A 25,337-nucleotide genomic window follows, 5' to 3' on the forward strand; every position below is an offset into this window, starting at 1 on the left:
GCCAGTGTTGAAGTTAGGTATTTAACATGCCGGCTTCGTCACGTGGTTTGGCCTGATACAGCTGTGTGTCAGGGAGCTGTGCTCCCCATCCATGTGATAGACACCTGTTTAAATAGAGTCTGTACTGTCTTCAGAGAAATGGGTAGCTATTGTCTTCGTGAGAGAAAGGGTAAGAGCTGCCATTGTATTTGCTCAGCAGCTCTGTTTTCTAAACTACTTCAGTGAAGGTTCAGGGAGGGTCACATCCTCATGCTGACTGTCTTCTTTGTGATTTCAGAGGTGGTGGCCCAGTGGTGCACGCAGGGAGACCTCCTGGCCGTCTCTGGCATGGAACGGCAGACCCAGCTCGGTGACCTCCCCAATGGCCCTCTTCTGAAGAGTGCCATGGTCAAGTTCTACAATGTCCGCGGGGAGCACATCTTCACCCTGGACACGCTTGTGCAAGTAAGGATGTGTGTCAGACCTTCATTGTAATGCCACTGTGTTAGTATGCTCTCCGGGCTCCATTAAATACCGTGAGGTGGCTATAGTTCCTATAATTATCTTCGACAGATTTTAATCTTTCGTTGACCTTAATTAAATTATGGAGTGTAAGCCAGAAGAAATAAGGGAGAAACATGTTTTTGCCTTTAACCAAAATACTTTATTACATCCCCCACTGAAAAGAGTGGACAGTGAGTAAACAGAGGGAGCTGGTATTTATCGTCAGGCAGAAATTAGCACTTACAGAAGTATGCGCTGAATCTTCATTTGTTCACTCTGTTTATGTTTTCTATGCCAGTAATGTACTTCTGCATCTTAGCTAAATGACTGTTAAACAGTAAGTAAGAAAGCTTAAAGATCTTTGGGAAAGAAAGGTAGCCCTTTTCTATTTGTTTTTATTTCCCAGAGATCTGTAGACCACTTCATTTCTGATTTGGATCAGCTCTTGCAGAGGACGAAATTCTTAGTGGGGTGTAGTGGAGACAGGTCTGAGAGTGAGTTGATGATTGACGGGGGCAATAATAAACTAGAGACCTGTTTTCTAACCTTACCCAGCTCAAAGAGGCAGGTATACCAGATTCGGGGAAATTTGCGATTAGATGCAGACATTGATTCTTTAAATATAGCTCTCTTTTTTTGGTTGTGGAAAAACACACATAATAGAATTTGCAGTCTTAATCATTTTTAAGTGTATAGTTCAGTATTGTTAATTGTATTACGTTATTGCGCAACCAATCTCCGAACGTTTTCATCTTAACAGAACTGAAGCTGCAGGTGCATTGTCTGGAACATAGTAGGTGCTCAGTAAATATTTGCTTGGTGGATTGATGGATGGACAGTTGTCAACATACGCTCTTTTTAGTGCTTTCTGCTGATAGTTTGAACCAGGAGGCTATGTGCCTTCTCACTCAGATGTCGTGCTGACTTTTATCTCTACCCTGACAGGTTAAGAGAGGATGGGCATTTCCAGCTCTTTCTGAGTTAATAAGGCTTTTACAGTTATTAAAAAACTTATTTGTGAATTGAAGTAATGAAACACACTCCCAGTATATTCAGTGTTGTCCACTCTTCAGTCTGACTCAGGGCACCCCTCCTGCTGGTGTTCTGTTCCTTCCACAAGGATTGCCCTCCCTGCCATCTCAGCTGGGGGAAACCATCCTTAACGCCAGCACGGTCACATCCTTATGTAAATCTGCCCAACAGCTGCAACCCCTCTTCTCCATGAAGCATCCCCCTGGGATGTTTGATACTTCTGATATTTATTACGCTTTTCTGTCTACTTGTCTTACCTTCTTGAAGTCAAAGACCACATTTTCTTCATTTCTTTGAAATGCCTGGAATATGGTAGACGCTCAACGGCCTCAACCAGTGTAGAAGTTCTCACCAACTGTAACATACAACTGTGAAACTAACATAGGTCTTGAATTTTAACTGTTTGGGGCTCAGAGATAGGAAGGGAGCTTAGCTGATCATCCTTTGGGGAAGAATATCCATATAGTGTCTCAGAATTTTAATAAATTATTCGTTTTTTCATTTGAGGATCTGTTTAAACCACTGAAAAAAATTGCCTCAATAATACAAAGTAAAGTAATGGTGTTACTAAAAATCAAGTACAACAGGGTGCCTGGGTGGCTCAGTCAGTTGAATAACCAACTCTTGATTGTGGCTCAGGTCATGATCCCAGGGTCAGTGGATTAAGCCCTACATCAGGCTCTGCAGCTGAGTGCAGAGCCTGCTCAGGATTCCCTCCCTCCCTCCCTCCCTCCCTCCCTCCCTCCCTCCCTCCCTCCCTCCCTCCCTCTTGCCCTCTCCTCCGCCCCCACTCCCCCGCTCATGCTCTCTCTTTCTCTCTAAAAAAATAAATAAATAAAATTTTAAAAATCAAGTACAACATTAATTATAGAGAGCACCAACTTTTTTCTGTAATGATTCTAAAATTACATGTTATCTGTGCTGTTTCAAGTTGTCCAAGGGCAGGGACATTTTTATAGCAGGAAGGAAGTTAGGAAATTTATTGGGCTGTTTATAGAAAGAACTAAATGCAATTTAGATTGGATAATTTATTTCCAAGTTAATTAGATTGTAGGTTATTGCGTACAAAGCCGTTGCTGGGCACAAACTTGCGGCAGCCTCAGCTTTAAAATGGATTCTCCTGATTTACTCATAACAGCAATGCCCATGGCTGAAGCTCTTCAAAGGAAATACACTGCAATTCATTTTCCTTTCTTTTCCTTTCCTTTCTACCTGTTGTAGTTGAAAATCCTGTAATTTACCTCATTAGCTATTTCTGGGACCATCTATATGTAGTTGCATATCTGTTCATCTACAGCAGATGTTTAGAGTTCGCATTACTGACTGAAGTTTGCAGGCTTCAGTAATTTGGGTTGTTGGTTGGTTGGTTGGTTTTGTTGTGGCTTTATGAATGTTTGTTTGCATTAAAGGCATGTTGGAGGAGTCAGCTTATATTCTGTAAGGTTCCTTTGTTGATATAAGATAACTAGGGTAAAATGTTAAGAGAGAAGGGAGAGGAAGAGATGGATGTGGAAACTGAAAAGTGAAATGAGAGATTGTAGGTATGGTCATAGACTCTGTACTCAAGAAGGAGAGTCTGTTAGCAAGGGTATATATTGACCCTTTTTGTTGAGGACTAACTGTACCTATTCTTTAAAAAAAAAAAATTTGGGGGCGCCTGGGTGGCGCAGTCGGTTAAGCGTCCGACTTCAGCCAGGTCACGATCTCGCGGTCCGGGAGTTCGAGCCCCGCGTCGGGCTCTGGGCTGATGGCTCAGAGCCTGGAGCCTGTTTCCAATTCTGTGTCTCCCTCTCTCTCTGCCCCTCCCCCGTTCATGCTCTGTCTCTCTCTGTCCCAAAAATAAATAAACGTTGGAAAAAAAAAATTTAAAAAAAAAAAAATTTGTTTAACGTTTATTCATTTTTGAGAGACAGAGAGAGACAGAGCATGAGTGGGGAAGGGGCAGAGAGAGGGAGACACAGAATCTGAAACAGGCTCCAGGCTCTGAGCTGTCAGCGCAGAGCCCCGACGCGGGGCTTGAACTCATGGACTGTGAGATATGACCTGAGCCGAAGTCGGACGCTCAACTGACTGAGCCACCCAGGTGCCCCTATACCTATTCTTACGAAGCTGCCACAGGAGTGCTTTTTCCATGGTTTGCTAGAAATGGATGAGAAGAAAGTCCTTCCTGGGATTGTCAGCTTTGAAAATATAAGAATGGTGCATTTTCTAAAACTGCAGTTTGGGTGCCTGAATGTTGAGCTGGCTTTTACTAGTTACTGCCCCTTAGTCAGCGGCCAAATCGTTACAGCTTAATATTCAAAACTGTCCATGCCTCCACCAACACAGTTTGATGGTGACCAGTCACCCAACTTGGTCTGTTTAACAGTGAACTGTTCGAGAAGGCTTTCTTTCTTTGTACACACTTGTACAAACATTAGACATTCCCTTTGTACACACCTTTACAGACATTATACACATCCCCTTCCAATGTTAGACATTGGAGCGCATTTCCTCTAAGACCGAAAACATTCTACTTCCTAGGGGAGCTGTGGAAAGGAGGGGCAGAGCTGCCCTGGCTGTAGGAGGCTGGGAGGGCCCTCTGGCACCCACAGGGTCAGACAGCTCCATGGGCTGGTCCCTGGTCCTCAGCTGGGAGCCCTCATCAGCCAGAAACAGTGGGTTCGGACAGCCTCACTGTCCCTCTCTTGGGACAGCTGGATTTAACCCTTTTGTTGTCTTTCTTGAGCAGCTTATCTTTAATATGGAAAGAACAGCCTGTTTTTCATTCCTCTTAGATTTTTAGAGGACTCCATGCAACTCACTGCAGTATACAAAAATAGTAATATGGTGAGGAAGCTTTCAATTTTTTAAAATAAACAGACTGCCCGTCTCAGTCGGGCCTCTGCTAAAACTACCTCCTTGGAGCAGCCTTCTCTGCCCCCCTTTGTCTGAAACGACCGCCTTGCTCTTTCTCAAGGCCCCTATCCTGACACGATCAGCGTGGTCAGGTACTCTCCATCAGAGAGACTAAGATGTGCATCTCTCTTCCTGTCCTACCTCACAGTGTCAGCTCCATGAGGGCAGGGATTTTGTTTTATTCTGCCCTCTTGGAATGTGTGTGGCCCATTGTAGACATTTGACAGACAGCTAACTGGATGACTGACTGGCAGCACAGTAGATGAACAGATGCCCAGATGAGTGTGCGGTGTGCTTCGTGGGCAGCGGGAGGTGAGGCTCGCGAGTGTGTGGCGTGTCTTCATGTGCCAGAAGGGGCTGAAACTGACCATTTACTAACAAAGTCCCTGTGCTATAGCCAAGGACGGAAGAGGAGCAGACTCACTTGCCTCCCTCACGTGGATCGGCATCAGACAGGGAGACAGGCAGGTCCTCACGTGGTCAACTTGACTGTGCGTTAACCACTCACCAGACCTCCATACAAATAGCATCTCTCTCCAGCTAATACCTCTCCTTGTTCCATCAAACTCACCGGAGCCCTAGATTTCTACTACACTGATGCTCCCCGAAATGTAGCTCACGTTCTTGTCCTTCTGCTTTGGATTTAGACGTGCGAAGTATGTGAACTTGCCCACACAAATTAAGATTTGAATGTTACCAACTTCACAATTCTGGCCATCAGTTCTAAAAATAGTCATTTTGTGTGATTTGAGAGAGATTAAGTCTGCAGATTTACAGCTGAGTTTTTCCCTAGCAGACAGCAACTGTTCAAAAGCATTAATCTGTGGGAGTTGTCTTAGTGTGCACCCGTATCTGTTCCCGGGTTTATTGGGATTAAACATTTGGTACGTTTCTCTTCTGCTGCAGCCAGTCCTGGTAGGTGGGCAGTTCTTAGGGAAGATGGCGCTCTGTGGGCAGGCAGTGGACTCATGCTCTGCTGGCACCCCTGATCCTCGGGGACGGAGGGCAGAAGTCCCTGACTGGGGGGCAGCTGAATCAAGACACCCCCAGCCCACATCTGTGGCGTGTGCGCCTTGAGTCTTATTGTTTCCAAAACAACAGAACGTTTGAAGGGAGGGTTTTGTAGGCTGAAGTACCCATCAACAGCACAGGAAAATCAGCACCAGAAGGAAATGAGACATTAAAAAAATAAGATGACATATTTAAAAAAGTATAAAGTATTCAAAAGGGTATAAAAGGATTTTGTGTGTGGTTTCCTCTTTGTTTGTTTATTTTCAGCTCTATTGAGATATAGGTGACATGAATGTTGTGTAAATTAGAGTACACAAGTGTGGATTTGATACACTTGTATATTATAATAGAATTGCCATCGTAAGGTTCACTGGCACCTCCATCACGGCACACAATTACCATTTCTTTTTTGTGGGAAGAACATTTAAGATATAGTCTCTTAGCAGCTTTCAATACACAGTATAGTCTTTCTCCTGGTGTATAGGACTTAAGGGTATCCTGAGGTCATGTCCCTACCGCCAAGCCTCCCCCATTCAGTAGGAATTACAATAATCATTTCCCCACATCAGGGAGATCTCAAAACCTTCAGACAAGAGGATCAGCTCTATCTGTAAATGCTTCTTTATTTTTCTAATATAGCCTTAAAATTTAGTATGGAAAGGTACCAGTATTTATTTTGCTACTTTACATCTTACAGGGAGTATATGCTATAAAAATAAGTGACAGGCACATTCTCTTTATTTCTATTTCTTATTTTATTAAGTTTGTTAGTGGGACATTATACATTCTTTAGGTGGTTATATCCATACGCTAACAGAGAGGAGGCAGCATCTTGTGGTAGGTGAGCATAAGCTGTGGAGTTGAGAGGAAATGGGTGAGAATTGTAGCTCAGTGTATTAGCTGCAACCAAGTAGCCTCTCTGAGCTTCAGTTTCCTCACCTGTTAAATAGGAATAATGATACCTACATGGTAGAATTGAAAGGATTAAATGAGATGTTATATGTACTTATTGAGATGTAAGAGAGATAATTTTTTTAATGTTTATTTTGAGAAAGAGAGAGAGGGAGACACAGAAGCTGAAGCAGGCTCCAGGCTGTAAGCTATCAGCACAGAGCCCGATGCGGGGCTCAAACCCACACACCGTGAGATCATGACCTGAGCTGAAGTCAGACGCTTAACCGACTGAGCCACCCAAGGCTGCCCAGAGAGAGAATTTTTATCCACGTTGAAAGTCTGTATACGTGGCTTAAGTTCATTTGTACAAAGGGATAAGCGATACATACTTATCATAATGGTAATTGTATGTAAGATCCTCCCAAAACATGTAATCAACTGTTACCATGAAAAGCAGAAACCAGAAGGACAGAGGGGACAGGGATTAATGATAGCAAAGGAATTTTTGTGTAATTTTTATGCCTTCTCTGCTTTGTCTTTAGTACTGATTATGGCTTACTCTAAGTTAACAGGCCCCTGTATGGAGTCGGCCCCGGGTGTGGGATCCTCTTGTAAGGAGGCGTATTTTAGAAGTACTCTGGAGGCCCGCGCACTTGAGTTCTAGGTTCCCACCCCACGGCTGCCTGGGCTCACAGAGATGGAAATAAAAGATGGAGTATCTTCAGCCTTGCATTTTGTTTTGAAGTTGAAACCCGGATTAGCTGACCCTGGAGGCTATTTTAAGCAGGTGTCTTAATCTGTTCCTTTTATCTTGATATTTGTCACTGAAGTGTGAAAATTCTGTTCCTGTCATTCCTATAATAGATCTGATATCCCCACTTCTGATCTTTGAAACCCCTCAAGACCTCATTAAGTTAGAGCCCCGTCCAGCTGGACAGGAATGAACAGATTCTCCTGTGGCTTTGCCATCACAGCCCTCTGCCGCTTCCCTTCTTCCTTGGTTGATCCTGGCTGGCACCCCCGAGCCTTGGATTTTTTTTTTTTTCCAATATAACTAGTCACTGACTTGCATCTTTGGATTTCATCCTGCCTGTTCAAAGCAGTGGTGTCCACAACGCCCTGGAGTGGCCACCGCAGAAACTGGGTCCTCTTTCCACATAGCTTTTAGCTTTCCTTAGCTCCAGGGCTGCTGAGGGTGACAGTGATTCAGTGCCTGCGGGTTATAACCTGTGATCGGTTCCAGAAGCACCTTCGGCATCTTGCCCCTCTTTCGGTCCTCACAGCTCCCGTTTTACTCGTGACAACACGAGAGGCTTCCCGGGATTGTATGATGGTCCCCAGGCCACACGGTACATGACCCCAGGCCCAGTGTTGATTTGACGCTAAAATGCTCCTTGTTGGGACAAAAGGGGGACAAAAATGCTATCTGCTCTACCTCCTTGCCACTGCCTCAAGCCACAGGAACTACCATCAATTTCTTAGGGATCCAGATAACGAGAGTTTCAGTAAGGAAGGTGTCTTACTGTTCCCCAGACTAATTGCATCTTCTGGCAGAGACATTAGAGCTAAGTTAGGTTTTACGGTACCAAATTAAATGAGATAATACATATGAAAGAACTTCACAGAACTATTCCAGTCAGTGCCTTCTGTTCTGGCCTGGGGATCTGACTACTTTCCAATGAAAATACTGAATTTGTGTCATGTAGTATTTCATTATCTATTGTGCTTTTTAAAACCAATATTCTCAAAAACTATTCAGTCACTTTATTTTACTTGAGACACGCTTGCTTGCATCGTCTTCTTACTACAAGAGCAGAAGCCTAAGTATAGCCTCCCTCACTTCCTGCAGCGCCCCATTGTCTCCATCTGCTGGGGACATCGGGACTCGCGGCTGCTGATGGCTTCAGGACCAGCCCTGTACGTGGTGCGCGTGGAGCACCGCGTGTCCAGCCTGCAGCTGCTGTGCCAGCAGGCCATCGCCAGCGCCCTGCGAGAAGACAAGGACGTCAGCAAGCTGACCCTGCCCCCCCGCCTTTGCTCCTACCTCTCCACCGCCTTCATCCCCACCATCAAGGTAAAGCCCGTCCACCCTCCCTTCTCTTCCTCCCCCATGCTGGCTGCCTGCCTGCTCCCGGAGGGCAGGTGAGATTCCCAGAGCAGGAGCACAAAAGCTGTGTCTGCTCCTCGGCGAGAGTATCCAGGTGACGGATTCTCGCAAGTGCAGTCTGTCCCCGGCACGAGAAGTGTCCACCAGAGACTTGCCTTGTGTGAGGGGCGTAAGCTTTCTTGTGGCAGAGGCGGCATTGGGAGCTTGACTGCCGTGCCATCCTGATCATCTGTCTGCTTGGTTCAGTCCTCACTTCCTGGCAGGTGCTTCAGAAAAGCAAGAAACACGTTCCTGGAAGTTTGAGTAGCTTGCTCCGTCACTAGTTACCGGAATGGTCAGAGTGAACCCTGTCCTGAGGATTGAATTACTGCGCTGAGGAGGGGCGACCTCCATCCAGCACTCGCTGTCACTTGTCCTTTATATCGATTGCAACTCGAGAATTAGTTCGTGTATTGGTGGTGTGTGGACTGTATCTGCCAGTTGCTAGTCAAGTGTGCCTTTCCTCCTAACCTCAGGCCTCGGCATCTTACATTCTTTTCCGTGTTCCCTTTTTTGTATCCTAGCTCTGCTTCTAAGTATCAGATTGACTTGTTCGAGGTTACTTTTTTCTTAAAATACCAGTTTTAGAATCTGTTGGGATGTTTTTTCAAGTTGCTTAGTGATCTTGGTTGTGAACCAGTGATTCTCAACCCTAGCTGCACATTAAAATCACATGGGGAGTTTTTAGAAAATGCACATGCCCAGGCCCACCCCCCAGAGAATCCAGTTTCATTGCTTGAGGTGGGATCCTAGCTTAGGTATTTTTTAAAGCTCCCAGGAGATTCTTACGTGCACCCACAGTTGAGAATGGCTGCTCTCCATCACACGGTTAACACTCCCTGGGCTATCAGCCAGTGCTCTGTTGGAGTAATCAGTGCTGTCTGTACTCTTTTCTTTCCATGTCCTGCCTCCAGCCCCCAATTCCAGACCCCAACAACATGCGAGACTTTGTCAGCTACCCCTCGGCTGGCAACGAGCGTCTGCACTGCACCATGAAGCGCACAGAGGACGACCCGGAGGTGGGCGGCCCGTGCTACACCCTCTACCTGGAGTACCTGGGCGGGCTTGTGCCCATCCTCAAGGGGCGACGCATCAGCAAGCTGCGGCCAGAGTTTGTCATCATGGACCCCCGGACAGATAGCAAATCAGGTGGGCCTCCACACCCTGTTTTCGGGTGTGGTTGAGGACTCGTGTTCCTGACAGCCCGTGCAAAGTTAATGCTTACTTAAGAAATGTGGGCCTGTGTTTTGGCTAGCGTGGAACATCCTTGAAGCTGCTCCATTTCCAAAATTGTATTGAAGCTAATGATTCTTTAAATGTACTTTCCGGTGGGTTTTTAACAGCACCCGTAAGACTTCGCTTGCTCGGGGCCGTGGATCGAGGGAACGTAACTCGCTGTCTGGGGGAGGCTGGCACAGGCTTTTTGGGAATAATAGGTTCCTCTTTTAGTTATTATCAGGCATTATCGAGGGCCTTAATGTACTGCTGAGACAAGCTGAAAATCATCGTGAGGTGCATCTCTGTCTCCCAGAGCGAATGATGGAATTAAAATCCTCAAACCTTCAGCCTACTCCTCAGCCTCCTACTAGAATCTTCCTTCTGCTCCTTACTAATCCACCATTACCTGCTTTTTAGCTGGTTACCAAGGAAAATTCCTTGCTCATCCATAAAGATTTTGGCATGATGAATCACTCTGCCTTTCTGAAAACTCTCCCCTGTATTGATCTTCATTACTCAGTTGGTGTACTCGAGGTGCTCGCTGCATGCTTCCTCTGGGGTCCTACACTGTGAGCCTCCAGAGCCAAGGAACTTTGCTGTTTCTCTTTGCACTATGGACACTTGCCCAGTGTCCTAAGCTAGTGACTGTGAGGCCAACACGCCCCACCGGCAGTAACGCCGGCTCAGATGTTCCACTGCCCCCTGTGAAATCCTGCTCGTCACCTGCAGCAGCGGGAGAAACACTGCCTTCCCTGCCAGTCACTTGTCAGTTGGGCTGCCGATGTCTCGTCTCCCCCACCTCCCCCGCGGAGTCCCGAGGGCCTGGACGGAGGGAACTCAGTGCCTGACCTTGAGAGGACAAGTCGAGAGGGATTTGTTTGATGGATGCACACTCATCCTCTCCACTTCCCCAGCCCCGCTCCCTCTCCCACCCATCAGACTGGCCTCTGCCCCTCGTGTCCCTGAAGCCCTGGGATGCGCTGGTGTCACGGCGCAGGGAGCGTCTTCAGCCTGACGTGCTTGCCCGCTCCGATAGTTCACACAGCTGCCCCCCCTCTGTGTGCCCTCCATGATTCGTGCAGCGTCTGTGGCCGCGCTCTGCCGTCTGTGTTACCGTGTAAAGTTGAGAGCAGTAGGACCGTACTTTGAAACAGTAGGTATTGGTCCATTTTTTTGTCTTTTGGTTCATGCAGTGAATGAGCACCAAGAGCAGGGAAGGTGAGTGGAAGAACTGGAGGCTGGTAGGGAGGCAGGCGGAGAGGAGGGAGAAGATTCAGAAGGAAGGAAGGCGAAGTGAGGAGGGCAGGAGGGCAGTGGGCATCGCAGAAGCTTGTGGCTTCAGGGGAAGGGAGAGGAGCAGTGCCCAAAGTGGGCGGGCTGTGGAAGGCGCACACCACAGGGTCATTGTCCCTGAGGCTCCCTGCTGTGTGTGTACAAGTTTGTAAAACCTGTACTGAGATGGAACGTTGAAGGGAGCTGACCTGAAGTGCTTGCTTCTGCCCCCACGTGCATAAATTCCCACTAAAAATCAGGCAGAAGAAGCAGGCAGGGGTACCATGGGGCACCGAGGCGGGGGGGGCAGACCACTGGCCCAACACCTGCTTCTGCTGACTGTTCCCATCCCTCAGCTCGTGCTGTGCACAGATGGGCTCAAGTGCTAGCAGTCCTCTGGGGAATAAGGTGCTTTATTTTTGTAATTAAACAAATCAAAAAGTTATAAAGCATAGCACATCAACAGTGTGTATTCACTACCCTCTCTGTCGTCTTTGAATCTCCTGTGGTTGTGGGTAACGCCGGGGCATCTCTGCTTTCGGGAAGTTTATAAACCCCTTTGGGTGACAAGACAACTTAACGCTTGGAAAGTTCAGGAAAAACATCAAGATTTTATTTCTTTATTTCTAATTTTTTAAACATTTTTATTTATTTTTGAGAGACAGAGAAAGAGAGAGAGAAAAAATGGGAGGAGCAGAGAGAGAGGAGAGGAGAGAATCCCAGGCAGGCTCTGTCTGCCCCGTGAGCACAGAGCCTGATGCAGGGCTCGAACTCACGAACTGTGAGATCGTGACCTGAGCCAGAATTCAAGAGTGGGCAGTTTAACCCACTGAGCCACCCAGGTGCCCCAAAACATCAAGATGTTAATACCTCAAGACAGGAATAGAAGATGTGTCACAAGGCAGAATATGACTAATTGCCAACCAAATGGTATACGCAGACTGGTACAGAGGAGGAAAAGATTCCCAACTTTGGGAAGCCTAGAATTTCTCACGAGCTGATTAACTCTTTCAAGCCTGCACATCATTGTTTCTCAGAATGTGGTCCATGGGCCACCTCCCTGCAGGTCACCTGGGGCACTTCCCTAAAAGCAGGCTGCCAGGCCTGCCCCTTAGCTTCATTCAGCAGGTCTGGGGCAAGTCCCCCAAGTCCAGTGCCCAGGTGGGAGTTGTACTACAAAGCTCATGCGTGCTGTTGTAAATGCTCTCCAGGCAACCTAACAAACACACTCCTCAAAATTACCAGTGTGTATTTTTATAATTTAGAGCATGCGTGAGAGCATTTTTTTTTTTAGCATAAATCCCCAAATTTTTTAAAGGAATCTTTAGTTAGAGCTTACTACAGGTGGAATTGTGTCCCCCTGAAATTCACATGTTGAACCCTTACTCCCATTGTTACTATATTTGGAGATACGGCTTTTAGAGGGTGATTAAGGTTCAATGAGGCTGTGAGGGCAGAATCTCAATAGGATTGATGGCCTTGTAAGGAAAGGGAGAGCGCTCTCTCGCCACACGCACACACTAAGGAAAGGCCATGTGTGGACACAGTGAGAGGGTGGCCGACTACAGGCCAAGCAGAGAGTCCTTACCAGAACCTGATCACGCTGGCACCCTGACCTCGGACCTCCAGCCTCCAGAACTGAGACATAAATTTCTGTTGTTTATAAGCCACCCAGGCTGGCATTTTGTTATAGCAGCCCAAATGGATTAAGACATGAGTAAAGGAAAAAAGCAAATGTTATGACATACAGCCAACTGTGAAATCTTGGATTAGCAAGCAGGTCAGGAGCTGAGTGGACAACACGTTACTGAGTTTCCTCAGTCAGTGAACTGGCCCTGTGCTCCTGAGCACACAGAAACCTTCTGGGGTTTACATGCCCATGTGAGTCAGGGCCAAGCTTCCTCTGGCTAAGTGACTCCTAACTTAAGTAATGGAAAGCGCTGCTCAAGGCCTGTGAGTGAAGCCTCTTTATTTGATCGAAGTCAGATGCACACCAGTCTAGCTTGCTGTGTTCACGGGTCACGCCCTCTGATGAGGAGGTAGTGTAAGAAGAGGGTGATGTGGGCACACAGACTGGGCCTCAGTCAGCCTGCTTCCAGGTAGCGTGCATGCCAGACAGCATACTCTGCTTCCAGTGGCCTCTGAGAGGCCCCTGTTCACAGATGTCCCCTCCATATGTTCAGAAACACTAGAGATTAGTTTATATTAACACACTCATCCTTTCAAATGTAAACAGCTTTTTTGAATGATAAAATCACTCAGATTCTATCAATCATTTCATTGCAGTTGGACAATTCAGCTTTTTTATTACCTGGCAAGGTTCTTGGAGCCTTGAGGGAATGAGGCTTTTTGTCAGCAAAACAAAGTGATTTTGAAGATGGGCTACCTGCAGTGAGGGTAGAGCAGCGTTTGGGGAGTGAAGGGATGTGAGGGGTGAGAGGAAGGCAGCAAAGGAGAAAAGATTTCGAGGAAGGTGTCCGATATGACCTCCATCTACTCTGCAGTTTTGTGATGGCCCAACCTCTGTGCACACCGGCTTCTGCCTTAGGACCTCTAATTTCTGCCTGGTGGCCGGTTGTGAAAGTTGTCTCTAGCAGCTTCTGTCCAGGCACCCTCAGCAGAGCCCAGGCCCGCCACTGACAGGCCTCATGCACAGGCATTCCTTCCAGCTGCTACTCGAAGCGGGCCAACTAAACTGGGAACCCCTGCAGTGGAGCTGACTCTGTCAGGTCTCTAGTCCAGAGCAGGCGTGGAACCAGAAGAGGCCATCACAGGGCCCAGGTCAGAAGCAGGTTCTTGGGTCAGCAAGCCCCTTGCTCGGCCCAGGTCCCCAGGCTGCCTGCAAACTCGTGCGAACACAGATAGATACCTGGTGTGATGGGACGTTCCAGCTTTTAGCCTGGTAAACACTGCAGAACTGTTTTATATATTACAGAGGCATGAAAATTCCATGTCCACTTTGATAACAGTAGAAGTAATTGCCTCCTTTTGCTTAGAAAATGTAATAGCATAAAAACGTAGAAAGGAAACCATGCTCTGGTCCTTTCTATTTCACACTCTCAACTTAAATGCTGGCTTGTAGAGTCGGTCTGTCCCATAGTTTCCAGTAATAGTGATCCTTGTTAGGGTCTGATACCACTTCCCAGAGTCTTCTGGTTGTGTCTCCCCAGATGAAATCTACGGCAACAGCTTGATCTCCGCCATGCTCGACAGCTGTAACTGCTCAGACTCCAGTGACATCGAACTGAGTGACGACTGGGCTGCCAAGAAATCCCCCAAAATCTCCCGAGCTAGCAAATCACCCAAACTCCCAAGGTAATCTCGCTCTTTATGGGTTTTCTTCCTCTTTTGTGCCTCTGGAGGTGTGTCTGTGTTGTGTCTGCAGCTGAATCCCATTGAAACCTACACCAGAAGAGCCCAGCAAGAGGGCATCCCTGCCTTTCATCTGGAAGATACGCCCTCAATAATTACAGCTTTCCTTTCTTCTTTCCTCTGGGTAGAAGAAATCCATCCAGTAGGAGTTTTTCTCAACTTTCAGACCTTCTAAGTGTTAGCACTGATGGTGGATGGCATGGGGTGGCCGTAACTCCCTGGCTTACTTGTTTGTTCTTCTAGTTTGAGAAAAGTAAGGAAAAGGTTTTACAGGGAATGTACTGTAATGTGTTGAAGAGAATGCCAAGTTGAATACCTATAATGCTGTGATTGGAAATAAATCGTAAATTTAAAAAATTTTAGATCCTAAAGGTTTGTCCTATAGAGTGGCGAAAAGCTAAGAGTAGATATAAGGGCCTGTGGGGTCTTAGATAAGAGCCCCCCTGCTCTGACTCCACTACTGAAGGCTATATAACCTTGAATGAATCTGTGACCTGGATTCCAGTATCCTTATTTACGGAAGGTAAAGGGTGGGGCAGAGCTTCACTGAGATCTCTTTAGCTCTAAAATTCTGTGATACTGTACAAAATTAAGATAGAATTTATGTACAGATAACATACCTGCCCAGATCTCAAGCACATAATTTACTGTGCAGTTGATAAACCAGTGTATCTACCGCCCAGTTGAAGGTAACTTTCGGTCATCCCGGAAAGTGCCTCGTGCCCCTTCCCATTTGATACCCACTCCCCAGAGTCAGCACTGTTCTAATTTTTGTCACCACAGACTAATTTTACTTGTTCTGGGATTTCATATAAATGGCGTCAAACGTTACATACTTTTTCTTTTTTTTTTTTTTTAACTCTTGCTCAACATAATGACTGAGATCCATTGGCGTCAAGTGTATCAGCAGTTTGTTTTTCTTTTTTGCTCTGTGGTTTCAATTGTAATGAATATACTATAGTTTGTTTATTCCATTTACCCATTACCTCTGGTAATGAGACTTTTTGCGGACACATGCGCTCCTCTGTCTTGGGTAGGGGAGTCGTGGGGCCATGGCACATGTTTAACTTCCCCAGAAACTGCCAAACAGTATTCCAAGGTGCCTGTAGTATTCTGAGTTCTGCCAGCAGTGTATGTGAGACTTCTGTTTTCACCCACAATTGCACTGTCCTTGTCAGAAAATAATTTTATCCATTCTGGTGGGTGTGTAGGGCTATCTTAACATCTCTAGTGATTGGTGATGCCACCCAGCTTTTCATATGTTAATCGGCCATTTGGATATCTTCTTTTCTAAAGTGTCTGTTAAGCCTGTTGCCCATTTTTTATTGAGTTGTTTTTCTGTTACCAGGTTGTAAGATTCTTTATGCATTTTAGCTATGGGTTTTTGGGCAGAGATATGGAGTGCCACATGGCTAACGTCATATGAATTTTTTCTTTTATGATTAGTGCTTCTTGCATCCTGTTTAGGAAATCTTTGTGTACCCTTAGGTCATGAAGACATCCCTTTGTTCTTTTCCAGAAACTTTGTAGTTTTAGCTTTCGTACTTCAGTCTCGGATTAATTTTTGTGTATGGGGTGACTTTTTCTTGTATAGATATCCAGTTGCTCAAGCAATTTATTTTTTCATCTTTATTCTGAGCTTGTTAAAATTGCAAATAAAACTGTGAACTTCTCTACACTTCTACAGTGTTTCGGCTTTTCCCTTAATTAAGGGAGGACATTTAACACATAAGCAACCAAATCCTTCACCTGTAAATGTCCTTTCACAGTGCCCGAATATGGCATTCCCTGAGGCTGCTCCTGCTTCCCTCTGTCTTTCCCTGTGTTGAATCCCCCTACTTGCAAAGGCCAGACAGTCCTCACACAGAACTGTAACCGGCTCGGGCCTCTGTCTGCCTGTGCTTCGGGGCCCCTGGTGTTGTATCACACTCTCAGGCAGTACCTCTGAGGCTCAGTGCTTTCTTTTTATTGATTGCCATCAAGCTTAACATACTCATTTTTCTAGCATTCTCTGTGGGGTAGGCTGGCATTAACACGTGTCCCCATGTTATAAATAGAGGAACTAAGGGCCAGAGATATAATGTAGGAACAGAAAACAACAGAAAAGCTGTAGACCCACAGATTTGATTTAAATATCACAGCTGGTGAAAGGCTAGAAAAGTCCATTGAAATCCTGACATTGTGTTAGGAATCGTAAAATCATCTGGCCTTAGGGTGAAATATGTCTCTTCCCACCTGCTATTTTCCCACATGCACGAGGCATGTGGATATTTCTAAACTTACTGTTAGTACAAAGTGAAACACTGTTAATTCTCTGAGGTTCCTTACAAATGAATCACCTGATTTGGTCTAATCTCGCTGTATTTTTAAGTATCTATCACTTGGTACACAGTTCTGTTCTTCTTCCCTCATACTCACAAGGCAAAAGCAGGCGGCAGAGACTTGAAAAATGAAGGGGCCTTGCCCCTGGGAACACAGCACCGTGGTGGCCACCAGAGCATGAAGGGGAGGGCCAAGGCAGCATGCGCCTCCCCGGCCTGTGGGGCCTGACCCTCCTGGCCTTGTCTCCACAGGATCAACATTGAGGCTCGGAAGTCTCCCAAGCTGTCCCGGGCTGCTCAGGAGATGTCCAGGTCTCCCCGGTTGCCGATGCGCAAGCCCTCCATTGGCTCACCCAGCCTGACGCGAAGAGAGTTTCCCTTTGAAGACATCACTCAGGTAGCATCTGGGGTCCGGGTCGGTCCCACGCATCGCTGCCCCGCCCTTCTCTCCCTCCTCAGTGTGTGGCCGACGGTGGCTGAACCCTCGGTGCATCACACCTGCACTCGCCACCCCAGTCTCCGTGCCGGCCACTGTCGTTCCAGACAAGGGGCGTAGGGAACCAGAGCCCTGTTCTCCCTCCTCACCACCCTGCCCTCAGGCAGGCCCCGACACCTCCACATCCCCAGGACCTCCTTTCCACCTCAGACACACCCCCATGGCCACATGGGTCTTTCCACAGGCAGCTCTGGTTGAGACATACCCTCCCTCTGCCATCTCAAGCCACTTCCGACCCTTTGGTGACTCTCAGTGTCCACAACAGCCCATCCCTGGTGGTGGCCCCACAGTCTGTGCTGCCCGTCTCTCCATCCTGGTCCCCGCGACGTCCTCCAAGTGCCACAGCCTCGCTGTTGACCGGCCTCTTTCTGTGCTTGTGCCTTTGCTGTACCTGGTCACTGGGGTGACCCAGCTTACCCTCTCCATCTCCTCCCCTTGTTTCTGCCGGCATGCTTCCAGATAGAACTCAGCCTCCGTGGTGAAGGCTTCTTTCCCTGGCTCAGCCACAGTGGTCCCCAAGCATCTTGTTTACAACATTTCTCAGTGACTTCCTTTATGCCTTACATCCTCCAGTAGGTAATAAGCTCTTTGAGGAGCTGGTTTTAATTCATCTTTGTTATTGCTCTTGCACACACACGCACACTCATGGCTTAAGCATATTGGTAATTAAAAAAAATTTTTTTCTTAATTGAATTGAATGAGAAAATAGGTAATTGGGTAGTGTGGGGACATACTGGTATCAGTGCAACTAGTGTTTCCAGGAGAAATATCAAGGGTAAAAATGGATCCAGTGCAAGGTGTAACCCCTCTAGTCCAGTGACTGGGAAAGGAGAGGTAAAGAAAAATGTGCCCAGATCGCCTTTGTGGCCTTTTTAACCTACACGTGTGCAGACACACTGGGACACATCTGTTCCTCACTTCCAGCCTGAGAATCCCAGCTCAGTGAGCCATCATGAGCCACGATTCAGAAACAGGTGCCTGGCATGTTACAGTTAGCTTCCGGTCTTAAAAATGGCGGAATGATACAGAGAGTGAATATTTCCAACATTACCCACCTGTGTCTTTTTTAAGCAAAAATGTTAATATTCTTACTTCCTAAGTGATCAATAGAAGATATAAAAATAGATTGTAATTTTTTTTCCTTTTTCTCCCCCCCCCCCCGCTCCCTCCCACAGCACAACTATCTTGCTCAGGTCACGTCTAATATCTGGGGAACGAAGTTTAAGATTGTGGGCTTGGCTGCTTTCCTGCCAACCAACCTCGGTGCAGGTAAAAAACCGTGCCCTCTTCTCTGCCTGCTCTCCCAGGTGGAACTGAGACTTTTGAAAAGACCATTCAGATGAGCTCTTATGGCACCAAAAGATTAGTATGTACTTTATTTACCTCTACACTTTGACTCGAACCATCATAATTTCACAAAATTAGAATTATTACTCAAATTGGTTTTTTGCCAGCAGCACTTTCAGTATTTTTATATAAGCCCTGACTTATGAAGAGACCGAAATAGCAGAAATCTCTAACAAAGCTCTGGTTATTTTGATTCGTGGACTCTCACGGTGGGCAGGTTTTGGTACCAGTGTCTTTAGGTTCTTGAGTCCGAAGAAAGTTGGGAAGAAAGCGCTAAAGACTGTTAGAAGCTGGCTGGCTGTCAGTACAGTTCTTTGTGGTAAAACTTCACAGATTTCATGTAGAAGTCCCAGATAAATACTCTGTGAGAAGTTTGAGCCCCGGAGGAAAATAGAACCATAGCAGTAAAAGCTGGGCTAGAACCCAGAATTTGCATTCTTTTCTGTACTCCTGCTTGAAGGAATAGGACTAACATGTCGTGTTTACTTCGTGTTTACTTCGTGTTTACTTCACTCCTTACTTCAGAAGGAGTGAAATGACAGAAGGTCCTTTTCAGAGCAGCTTCATCCCGATAGGCGCATCTCTGGGTAGTCTGAGGGCTTGTGCCGTCCCCCAGCCTTGCTGGATTGCCTGATCACTTAACACGCACACGTCTCTGGAAGGAGAGGTTTGCGTGTGGCTGGTGGACCCATCTTGAATGTGCTCTGTGTCCCTACTAAAAATGGTTTGTGAAAAATTCTGAATCTGACTATTTAAGTTGTTTCAGACATCAGTAGATCCTTTCAGTTAAGCAATTCTTGCAAAGCAGATGTTAAAAAGACCTATGCCATGTATGCATAGGATACATAGGAGACTTATTAAACAGTACTGTATTGGGATTTTTCATTTTGAGGTTTCTCAGCTCAAAGAAAAAGAGGAATAGAAATAACACATAAAACTGACGTAGGAAATAACCATAGACCGTCCCAGTACATACTGCAGAGAAATCTCTTAATAATATTTTCAACCACCTGCAAAGTCTCTGATGACCATGAAATTCTGTTCTTTAGTAATTCAGCCGTGCCCCACTGATGTGCTTGGTGATTCTAGTAACCACTGTGCAAGCGTTGCGATCACCCCACGTCAGTACGCTGAGGCCTGAGCCATCTGCCTATTTCAATAAACATTGAAAAAAGGAATGGAATCTTAATGAATCTTTTCCTTCTAGATGTTGAGTAGATCCACACATAAGTCAACAAGAACCTTAACATGGGAGAGCCTAGAAGTGCCTTCAAGGTACGGGATGCTCCGGTGTGAGGGATTCGAGTGCCCAAAATAAAAGTTTTCTGTGTGACTGCAATGAAATCATTGTCCTAATCATTGACCGTTTAAAAAAAAAGCATGTTAGCTATATATTCATTTGTTAAGCTAAGAGAATTTTCCATTTGATTCTACTAGAGAAGAAATTACCTCTTAGCTTTTAGAAGGTATGTTACCTGTGGTACCCTATTAAACAATCTTTGTCACCCTAATGGATTTTAAAGTGAGTAGTTGGATATTTTATATTAGATAATTGTGCTGGATAATTTGTTCCCTTCAATTAGAATTATCTGGCTCATGAAATTTTTTTATTTTTAATTTTTTGCTTTCTCAATTTTAAAAATATGGAATAAATTCAAATTCAAAAGATTTGAAGCAGTATACAGTAAAAATCTTTCTCTTCACCTCTGGCCACCTAGGTTTCTCCCCCTGGAGGCAACTGACACAATTTTTAATCCCTCCTCAGATTTCAAATTTTATTTCTTTTTATCAATCTGAACAACAAAGAATAGCACTTTAATGCATGCATTAATTCTTAAACCAGAGAGAACTGTCCAGAATTTTAAAGCCAAAATTCATATTCTCTTTTGTGAGCGAGAGAGATGAACACATGAATAGACCTGTGATGAGCACTCGGTTGGAAAAGTCTTCTTAGCCCTCACCAGCCCAAGCACCAGCCTCACACAGGTATTTCATCACCAGAAGGCCTGCGGTGCCGTGGGAGTGCCAGCCAGGTGCCTCTGGGCACTGGCAGGGACAGCAGTGGAGACAGAACTGTGCTTACCTTAGCAGAAACTAGGGATAACAGTAATAATTACAGAACCTCTACTTACCTCACACGGAAGAGTACGAAACATAAAAGAAGGCTGATGGGCTGGTGTCATCCTGACTTCAGCCTACTGCAAGCCCTAAATTCAGATTTATTGGTTTTAACTTATTTTGTCTCATCTAAATATTTTAATTGCCATCTAGGCATTCTCTTAAATGTCCTTATTGATCCAATAAAATCTTAGCATTGAAAGAAACAGTGTGAAGGGGCACCTAGGTGGCTCAGTCAGTTAAGCGTCTGGCTCTTGATCTTGGCTCGGTCATGATCTCACTGTTCCTGAGATTGCGCCTCAAGCCAGGTTCTGCGCTACCAGGGTGGAGCCTGCTTGGGACTCTCTCTCTCCCTCGCTGTCTGCCTCTCCAGTTGCACTCTCCGTCTCTCTCTTCTGTAAATAAATAAGCTTAAAAAAAAATTAAAAATAAAGAAATGGTGTGGAAGTTCCCTAAATCACTATCCTGATCATGAAATGGCAGTTGAAAGTCAGGGAAACAAGAATCCAGTCCTGAGTAAGAGCAGTGTTTCATTCTGCCCTGACCCACGTCATCCCATCTTCTAGTTGCCTGAGATCCCCCTGAGCGTGACATTCTGGATATCCCAACAATTTTACTAAGTTATCCTTCTGATCACAAGTGAGGCTTTTAAAATACGTATTTATCATACCCCAGCTCATTCCAGAAAAGCATTTAAGTCTTAGACACGTGTTTGACATTTGAAATGTGTGATTCTGTAGAAAACCACTTGGCAAAGTGACTGGGGTAGGCTGAGAATCTGTTGTTACAGAATCCAGACCATGGCTGGGGTGGCCAGTGGTGTGCAGAAGGGAGGTGAAGGGCTGCCATCAGACTCTCCCGGGCCCACGCAGATCTGTCTTCTGATGGCAGGGACAGCACAGCGCCATTTCTCTTCCTGTGGCTCTGTCGGCACCTTGGCCGTCCTCCTGCATGTCTCTGTTAACAGCGCTCTCCTCCTCCCCACCAGTAATCTATAAAACCAGCCTCCTGCATCTCCAGCCACGGCAGATGACCATCTATCTCCCAGAGGTTCGGAAGATTTCCATGGACTATGTTAATTTACCTGTCTTCAACCCAAATGTTTTCAGTGAAGATGAAGATGATTTACCAGGTGTGTTCTTAGTGGGTCGTGACGGGGACAGAGTGGTAAGTTGTGGACGATTACAGCATGCCGGTCTGTGCTTGCTTTGGCAAAGGGTGACTTCCTCCATTGTTGGGTGTGGTGGCATATCACAGGAGAAGGTCATACTGTTGCTGGTTTGGGGAGGAGGAGAGCTACGAGCAAGGCCTCATATCCACAGAGCATCTGCCTTCTTGTTTTATTATCTTCACAATAATCCTTAGTCTTATGCCCAGGTAGAGAAGTTTATAGGACTGATCAGAACTCAGTAAAATCAGAACTGAAACCAGGTCTCATAGGCTGTGGCGCCCACAGAACCTGGTTTCTCAAACCCGCCCCATCTCTGGGACAGAAAACCTTTACGTTCAGACATTTCTCTCCCAGTGTGCAACTCACATCTCGGTGTACAGAAGCCTGGTCTGAGTTAAAGGTAAAATCTGGTACAAGCTTTTAAAGTCCCAGTTTACAAATTTTCAGATATCAATAGCATCTTAAATTAAGTATTCTCTAGTGTGTGTGTGTGGTGGGGGGGGGGGGGGTCCTATTTTGATTAATAGAGTAGAACGATTTCTAAGTCGTCTGTCAATTATTCCTATGTAACTATTCTCAGAAACATCTACCCATAATTTTATAAATATGAAGACTCCTCTCCTTAGAACCAGGCAAGTTTTTGAAGGTCTCTGGTTTCTGAGCCAGAGGAATCCTACATGGACCACTGACTTCTCCTGTGTTTGGTGGTTCTGGAACAGAAGGGGCTATGGTCCTCGCCATGGGACAGGGAAGGACCTGCATTCCAGCTTCAGCATTCCTCAAGAAGAACTTGAGGGAGTCGTTTACCTTCTTCATGGGTTTTTACATGTAAAGTTATTTGTACGGTACTTTCTGACAGTAGCTGTCTTTGGTCCTCTGATGATATACCTCTCCTCATAGGCAGAGCAGATATTCTAGACTATCAAAGTCATAATGGGCAAGGTTTTGCAACCACATAAACCTGCAGTTTGGTGAAGCCTCACACACTTGAGCTTTACAGCCCACTTCCGCAATCTCAGAATCTCTTATTTAGAAGTATCTTTTACACTTTCCCCGTAACACCCTCCCTGTGCTCCCAGAGTGTGACTAATACAGCTCTCCCTAAATGCTCAGCCCTTGCTGCTGCTGTTAGTGCCTGTGCTGCGCAGTCAGAGGAGGGAGCGTTTTGTCTCTGTGCTTGCCTTTAATGCTGGTGACAGACTTTTCTCTTTAGCCTGGAAGACACCTGCCTTCAGTTCTCCATGCAGATGAGAGGCCATCTGGAGGAGAGATCTGAACAGGAATAATAGAAAACTTGAGACAGGACCCAGATTCATGCAGCCAAGAGATAGTTACATCTCACTAGAGGGCCCCAGGGAAGGGATGGGGGAAGTAGGGAAGTCTGGGACAGGCTCAAAAGGTGGACTTAACTTTTGATGAAACTAGCTGCCTTCACTCCATAGTTCTGGTAAAAGGCCAGTCAGCCTTTACAGTTACCTAGTTAAATCTTATTTCCTGCTCATATGCTAGTTGCTACATAGCACTTAAAGGCCCAGATGAGCAAACTTGCCAGGGGTCGATGGCATTTTAAACAGGGCAGTATAAACAGTGGCTCTGAGCACCTGCGTGTGGTCTATCACTGCTCAAATCCATGCTTCATTAAATTCCCTATGTGTACATATATAGGATAGATTTACAGGGTTTTACAGAGTGTGGCTATACCTTACATACTGTCGGAAATGCTAAAAAGCAGATAAATTAGGGAATTATCCTTCCCCAATAACACAGATTTGCTAGAGGATTCTTTTCATTGGTATCTTTACTACATCTTACATGGTTCTATTTACAGAAACTTAGTTTACGTGCAAATTTCAGATACACATTTGCTGCATGACCCTTCCCGTACTAACCAGTCCATAAATGTGGCTAAACGTACTCCAGAGCCTAGGCCTTATGAGTGCTCAGTGGAGTATCCTCCCGTCACTCCCTCCTTGCATAAGAGAGTGGTCCGTTTTCTGAATATGAGTAGAAAGTATCTTTAAACAGTTAAGTATTTAAAAATAAAGTAGGTCTTCCAGGGAGGCTCAGTTGGTTCAGCATCCGACTCTTGACCTCAGCTCAGGTCTTGATCTCAGGGTCGTGAGTTTGAGCCCTGCCCTGGGCTCCACATTGGGCATGGAGCCTACTTTTAAAAAATTAATTAATTAATTAATTAATTAATTTTAAAAAAGTTAAGTATTTGCCGTGGTACCATTTAGGCACATGGTACCAAATTCAGAAGGTTCAGAAGCATATCCATTGAAAAGCTTTGACAGTGCCCTTAACCAGTGGACAACAAAGGCTACCCTGCAGAACTCACCCGCTTGCCTGGGCCCTTCCAGAAACCTTGGAGAAACTTTGTATAACTTGTGTGAAAGATCTGGCTTTCCCCAAGCAAACACATCTCCGCCTGAAAGCAGTTGCATTTTGTATGCAAAAGGACTGGATGAGTTCAGATGTATTACTTATTCTGACCCAGTTTCATGGCAGTTTTGTAAGCAGTGCATGTTTCTTTTTTCCTCCCAGTGACGGGAGCATCGGGTGTGCCTGAGAACAACCCTCCATGTACCGTGAACATCCCCATCGCTCCCATCCACAGCTCGGCGCAAGCTATGTCCCCCACACAGAGCATAGGATTGGTGCAGTCCCTGCTGGCCAATCAGAATGTGCAGCTGGACGTCCTGACCAATCAGACCACGGCAGTGGGGACGTCTGAGCATGGAAGTGATAGTGCCACCCAGTACCCAGTCTCCAACCGCTATTCCAACCCCGGACAGGTGATCTTTGGAGGTGTGGAGATGGGCCGCATCATCCCCAACCCCGCTCAGCTGTCCCTGCCACCGCCTGCGCCAGGGGCGATCCAGCTCTCGGTGTTGGACCACGGAGACCGAGACCATGACCACCTGCAGAAGTCCGCCAAGGCCCTGCGGCCAGTGCCGCAGCTGGCCGCCGAGGGGGACGCAGTGGTGTTCAGTGCCCCGCAGGAGGTCCAGGTGGCGAAGATGAACCCCCCACCCCCCTACCCGGGAACCATCCCCGCCGCCCCCACCACAGCAGCGCCCCCGCCCCCGCTACCGCCCCCGCAGCCTCCGGTGGACACGTGCCTGAAGAAGGGCGACTTCTCGCTGTACCCCACGGCGGCACATTACCAGACGCCCCTGGGCTATGAGAGGATCACCACCTTTGACAGCAGCGGCAACGTGGAGGAGGTGTGCCGGCCTCGGACGCGGATGCTCTGCTCCCAGAACACCTACCCCCTCCCCGGCCCGGGCAGCTCAGCCACCCTGCGGCTCACCGCCACTGAGAAAAAGGTCCCCCAGCCTTGCACCAGTGCCACCCTGAACCGCCTGACCGTCCCACGCTACTCCATCCCGACGGGAGATCCACCCCCGTACCCCGAAATCGCCGGCCCGCTAGTCCCGGGTCGGAGCGCGGCGCAGAGGCCCGACAGTCTCATCCACGCCACGCTGCGCAGGAACAACCGCGAGGTGGCGCTCAAGGCGGCGCAGCTGGCCGAGCCCCCGCGGGTCCCCCCGCAGC

At 46.6% G+C, this 25,337-nt stretch overlaps 1 protein-coding gene across 1 annotated transcript in view; it reads left to right on the top strand.

The window, feature by feature from the left end:
- The window catches only part of TULP4 (TUB like protein 4), a 242,614-nt gene that overhangs the window by 209,232 nt on the left and 8,045 nt on the right, over window positions 1-25,337 (top strand). Inside the window, 8 exon segments of the mRNA XM_030316699.1 lie at window positions 278-444; window positions 8,168-8,392; window positions 9,379-9,613; window positions 14,125-14,269; window positions 16,900-17,044; window positions 18,319-18,412; window positions 21,597-21,740; window positions 24,324-25,336. Coding sequence (XP_030172559.1) covers window positions 278-444; window positions 8,168-8,392; window positions 9,379-9,613; window positions 14,125-14,269; window positions 16,900-17,044; window positions 18,319-18,412; window positions 21,597-21,740; window positions 24,324-25,336 — 2,168 coding nt within the window.

This window comes from Lynx canadensis, chromosome B2 (assembly GCF_007474595.2).
Source record: "Lynx canadensis isolate LIC74 chromosome B2, mLynCan4.pri.v2, whole genome shotgun sequence".
NCBI lineage: Eukaryota > Metazoa > Chordata > Mammalia > Carnivora > Felidae > Lynx > Lynx canadensis.